Source organism: Anastrepha obliqua, chromosome 2 (genome assembly GCF_027943255.1).
Source record: "Anastrepha obliqua isolate idAnaObli1 chromosome 2, idAnaObli1_1.0, whole genome shotgun sequence".
In the NCBI taxonomy this organism is placed as follows: domain Eukaryota; kingdom Metazoa; phylum Arthropoda; class Insecta; order Diptera; family Tephritidae; genus Anastrepha; species Anastrepha obliqua.
In genome coordinates, this window is record NC_072893.1 from 31,683,901 (window position 1) to 31,689,900 (window position 6,000).

Genomic DNA, 6,000 nt, shown 5'->3' on the forward strand with positions numbered 1-6,000 from the left:
AAAAAAACAAAAAACAGTCATAAAAACTTTTTCATACGACTTTGTGGATTTTCGCACTTTAAAGTAAAATTTGGTTGAGCGCAAAAGGAATTGCACTTTTTTTCGCATATCTGCTGCATTGTTGATTGGGAACAAGGAAAACGATTTATTTTTTTAGAATTTGTTGCTATTGATTTTAGTGTTGTTGTTGTTGCAACATCACATTCCATTCACGAACAACTCGGGCAAAGTGCTTGCCAGGTTTTTGCCTTTACTATTCGATATTCTAAGTATTACTGAATTTATATGCCACATTTTCTTGCCTAACCGCATTCGCATTCGCTTATAAGCATTGAAATCAATATTTTTAAACACCAAATATGGTCCTACTCAGTTATATGTACATATACATGCAAACATGTGACTGTTATACGTATATATGTATGTGTGTAGATCCATCCAAACCCATCAGCCTACTCACCGATATTATGCTGATTGTTGTGTAAAACCGATCCGAACGCCATTAGATCCTTAACCGATGGTGTTCTTGAACCGAGCGCGGCAAAACCGTCGCCCAGAAATGACGCCAGCGCGACAGCCCTAAGGGGCGTTTTCGATAATTCGGTTAAAATTTTGTAGCTTTCGCTTAACACGCCGCCGCCGTGGCAAGGCAAAATGTCTTGCGCTTACTGAAGTTGCTGCTCCGCCTGATATTCTGTGTGTCTTTGTTGTTTTTGTACTGCTGCTTTTGCCTCGTAATTTGCGGCGAATGCAGTTAACACTTTTGTTGTAGCCGTCGTGTGTTGTTGTAAGCTCCACTGTCGTTGTTATAATTGTTGCCGTCGGCACAGCACTTAAACACTTTGGAAACTGACAAAATCACACCATACATACATACACACGCGCGGCAGTGGAGCGCACGCGAATTGTAATGAATTTTGGTTAAGGCGACGGCCGGCGCTATGGCCGCAGCGTTAGCTTGCGCGCGTTGACGCGCTAATGCACGCAAATGCACACAATTAATTGCCTACTTTTAGGCGATGAGCCAAGCATACGCTAATTAAGTAAGCAGGCAACAGTAGTGAGTGCGTTTTGAGTGCGGGAACTGTGGTGGGGTCGCAGTGGGCGAACTGGTGAACAGGCGAAGAGGCGCGCTGGCTAACTTACTAGTGGGGCTGACTGGCTGGCCGACCGGCCGAAGTTGGTCGGCACTACACCACACTTATACTGCAATAATAACAAGAACAAAGAGCGTGCTGAAGCAACAGCTTCCACTGGTACCACAAAAATAAAATAAAAAACACCAGTGCACACATACACTCAGTTAAGTAGCGGAATGTTTGTTACACCAACAATTATAATAACACAAACGCGACGACGTCGACTTTGTTTAACAGCATTAATTATTGCGCGTGAGCTGTGGAGACGGCAAACCGTAGGCGCGTGAGCGGGCGCGGTTGTGTTAGGTTCGCAGTTCGTGCGAAAAAAGGGTTTAATGACTCGACTTTTGGCTGCTGCAGGCCTGTTTGGCAGCGAGGCAGTTTACACACACAAACTCACACTTATGCGCGCACTTTGCTAATGTATTTTCACTTGATACACTTGCACTTTCGCAGATATATGTACGGTGTGTACGGCATAAGCACAAGGGCTCGCTGGAGACAGGCTGTCGTTTCCGGCTATGTATTGTTGCCACCTCCTTCCGTGGCTGCACAATGCGTTTGGCTTGTCTGCTCACAGCTTCAAGCCTTTTGCCGGTGTGAATTCACTTTTGGCACTTGACAAACGTGATGGCTGCGCAGAGGGGTAAGCCGCACGTGCCTTGAAGGCGTTTTAGACTATAAAAAGTGCACTACTGATTGTGGGTGCGCTGAAAATTAGCGTGGCTTCTGTGTTTTTTCTACCTTTTTTGGATATTTCGATTTGTGTTTAGCAATTTCTTTTGGAATAAATTCACTTTTTCATTTTAAATTCCTCAATTTTTTGCTGGTTATCTCCATGTCATGCTTTGAAAAATCGGTTTTCCAAATTTAGTCCTCAGAATTAGTGTCACTTGCGCTGAGTTATTTTTATTCAAAATAATTACACTCCAAGCGCGAATTCGTAAATTTTCCACAGCTGTCAAAAGTTGCTCATCAAAGCGTTCATTTGTTAATATTCTCTAGCACACAACACTTCACGTTTTTTTCCAATTTTTTTCGGACTTCTTATTTTATATCTTCAAATGTTCCTTCAAACTTTTTGCTCTCGATTTTATTTTGTATTCATCCCTTTTTTTTGTTTAATTTTTGTCACGTCAATGCGACCGCGCAAGTTCACTTTTAACAATGTGTCAACTATCAGTAGCTGTTAACAGTAGCATTGACAGCTGCTGCTGGCTAAACGCCAACGATTAGCGATGTAGTCTCAAAAGCTAGCCACAATTGTATATCAGAAAAAATTACGCGAATTTTCGTTACTTTCCACTATTTTATTATTCTTCCATACATTAAACACGCGCGAAGTATTCTATAAAAGGCGATTGCTTTGTATATGTTTTGCACGGCCGAACGTACCGTTTGGAAAAGCGTTTAGCGGCGTACGTCAATCATTTACATCAAACACACGCCAAACCAAACCAACGAGCGTACAACGCGAACGTCGAAAGGAAACTGAAGTGTGTGCTGCGCGGAGCATACTCGAAGCGGCGGGCATAGCCACGACCACCGACCGAACAAAGCACGATGCGGATGCAGTATGAACAACTACACTACATCCACACAAACAAGCATGCAGCTTTGCGAGATGAGCGCACCAACCACCACTAGCAAGTAAGTAATAAGAAATAAAAACAAACAGAAAAGAAAACTGGTGACTGAACAGCTGCTGCAGGTATTAAAGAGCAACAACGTGCAACCGGTTTGCCAGCCTCCTCATGCATACAAACAAGCACACATAATCACACACAGAGGGGCGAACAAGCACGTTCGCACCACCCCAAATGGCAACAAAAATACGAACGCCTTATGGCGCTCTCCATGCGCTCAGAGGGCCTCACCGCATTATCGCATTCACGCTAGCAAATGGGCGTATCTTTCTCTATGCGCGCAAAAGAGAGCGCGCTAAGTAACGGAATTTCCCCTCAATTACAAAGTGAGCAGCAGCTGAGTTGAGTGTGCAAATACTCAGTTGTGTTGTGCGCGCTCTCTTAGAACATCTGAGTAGCTCTGCTCAGTACATAAGTGTGACGAGTATAGCTATACGCTACTATCGCAGCTATTGCGCGTTCGCTCACCCAAAAATCGCAATGGAGTCTGTTGCTGACATTTTTAGGAAGTGTGTTGCCTGCATGGAGCGCGAGTGCTAACGACAGCCCCGCCGCTAGCGGCATTAAGCTAACAACAATAAAACCAAATACAAAAACGGTACAACAAAAAATATGTGGCCATCAACAGTAGAGACGCGCAATGAGCACATTAAAAGCAAGAACATAGAGAGCAGCTACTGACGTATTGAATGAGTGTGTTGTTAATACGCTGGCGGCGGGCGAGTTCAGCTTTGGAGCGAGCGTTTTTCCGTGGTTAGAGGGCGTTGCTAAGCAACTGGTTTCGCTCAGCATAAGTGACGAAAGGCGGCACGAAGCGCATGGTATTGGTGTTGTTACAGTGTTGCCTGCTTGTTGTTGTGTTTATGACTACTTGGCTCGTGTGTGTGTGTGTGCGTGTGCGCTGTGTCTCCTGTCGGAGTTTGTCGAACCAATGGCATTTTTCAAAGTGACATTTTGCTCTTTGCGCTTCTTATTGTCGGCAGGCGCTACCCGCACGTGTTGTTGTATTGTGCTTGTTACTATTGTTATTGTAGTTGACTATTGTCAGTAGATGTATTTTTTGCTTCCTTTCTTATGCCGACAAAAAAGTTTTCGCTCTTCCTTTTTTGTTTTGTTTTTTTTTGTTTTGTTTTGTTTGCTTTACTTTTGCAATCCTCAACTGGTTGCTTGTGCTGTTGTTATTGTTCCTTACACTCAGTTTCAACTTATCAGCCGCCGTTTCTTGCTGTTGTTGTGTGTGACAAGTATATATTCTTGTTTTTGTTAGGTATCTGCATACATGCATATACAGTTACTTGTTTTTGTTGCTTAAGCCGAACCTTTTCTTTTTCGTTTTTTTTTTTGTTTTTGGTTGGTATTGGTTTGTCGTTTCTATTGTTGTTGTGACTTGTATTTTCATAGTCGTTTTCCAAGGTAAAATGTCAAATGCGCTGTGCACTGTCGACGGGCTGGTTGTTTTGCTTGATACTCTCCATTAAAGGCAGTGGCGTCGACTTCGTGTGCCAATAAGAGGCACCACTACGACATGGGCATATGAGAGGTTTGAACGGATTGGGCGGTTGCACAATACAGTTTCTCAAAATTATGTTTTTCAAAGGGATAAAATAGTTTTTTACGTTTTGTTTTCATACAATTAAGTTATTGATTTATTAAAATTTATTATAATTAATTAAAGTTTTTAAAACAGCTCGACTACTAAAAAAATTATTAGTTGCAGTATATTTCTGGAATTTCTGGATGTTGGCCCGCAAAATATTGCATGCACTTTCTTCACGAATTGAAATAATAATGAAAAATTAGTTGAATTCATAGAAAATAAATTTAATTAAACCATCGAATTACTTACAAAAATAAAAAACGATTAACTGCTGTGATGAATGTTCTATTTTAGTCAGTATCCATTTCTCAAGTACATTTCTCTAATTCCCCTCTTCATCTTACCGCTGTAAAACACTAATAAAAATGAATTGCCCTTTCCCGCTGCACAAACAAGAAAAGTAGACACATATATTTTTAGATGTTTTAGGGCATGAAAGTTTCTCGAAGGCAAGATAGTATTACTGCTGCTCTAGCAAAGAGGTTCAAGCAATATAAATGCACTTAAAGCTCAGCAGCCTACATTCGCAGTCAAATTTCGATCGAAGAATCTTGGTGGAAACAGAAGCGCTTCAAGTAGGTCGCACTGGAAAAAAAATTAAATTTTTAGCTTTAAATAAATCTAATTTTAACTTGTTTATTGAAGCCCTTTGTGCCACCTAGGAACTACGGGGGGAAAAATTTATAATGCAATTAAAATAACTTCAATTTTTAGAAATTAGTTCTCGAGCCGATAAAATTTTGCAAAAGCGGTATGCTGACTACGAAGTACTGTTTAGCGGGACGAAGATAGTGAAAGAAAAAAGTAAATGTGATTGAATATGAAACCAAACTTCGCTAGTTAATAGTAATGCCTATACCGTCTTCATTGAAGGGCATTTACTTTGGAAAAATTGGACTTGAATGAAGAATACATCCTTAACTGGTTGCAGAGATAGCATTTTTTAGAAAAAATGTTTACTTAAACTTATTGAAAGCACCTCAAACTTCAAATATTATTGCCGCTACAAAGTGAACTTTTAAGAAGAAGAATTTTAACATTTAACTGATATAAAAAAATTTAAGTAAAAATGGTGGTTAAAATTTCAAACAATTATAATAAAATTATGTAAAAATAATAAAAAAAAAATTATATAAAAATAATAATAAAATTATATAAAAAAAATAATAAATAATATTTCATTAACTTTACAATTTTTTTTTATAAGAAAAATCATTAAGGGGAAAAATACCTGTAAACGGCCATATTTTTGCTGATTTTCATTAAAATTATGATATTTAAAATGAAGAAGTCAATATATTTTGTTTCAAAATTGGCATACAGTTTATTTATACATTAAAATAATATAATATTTTTTTTTAATCATTTAAAATGGCGGATGTACACTCAATTCTTCCAGGATGGTCGCAGCGGGGTTCCTCAATCGGCGGGCATTGTAGCATCGGCGTCAGTGACCTGAATACATTTTTTTGTTTATTAATGTCATAATTTCTATATGAATTAAACAAAAATGGAAATGAAATAATAGTCGCGGAATAAAATACTTGAAAAAAAAAGAATTTTGGGGCGAATTTTCTACTATTTTTGCTTCGAAAAAATTATTTCGAAAAATTCGAGA

At 39.2% G+C, this 6,000-nt stretch overlaps 1 protein-coding gene across 1 annotated transcript in view; it reads right to left on the reverse strand.

Annotated features, from left to right (window-relative positions):
• The window catches only part of LOC129238076 (LIM/homeobox protein Lhx5-like), a 101,314-nt gene extending 98,715 nt beyond the window's left edge, over nt 1-2,599 (reverse strand). Inside the window, exons 1-2 of the mRNA XM_054873114.1 lie at nt 1,298-2,599; nt 461-1,206 (exon numbers count right to left, since the gene is read on the reverse strand). Coding sequence (XP_054729089.1) covers nt 461-503 — 43 coding nt within the window. The 5' untranslated portion in view covers nt 504-1,206; nt 1,298-2,599. The remainder of the gene's footprint in view (nt 1-460; nt 1,207-1,297) is intronic.
• Between the last annotated feature and the right edge of the window lie 3,401 nt (nt 2,600-6,000).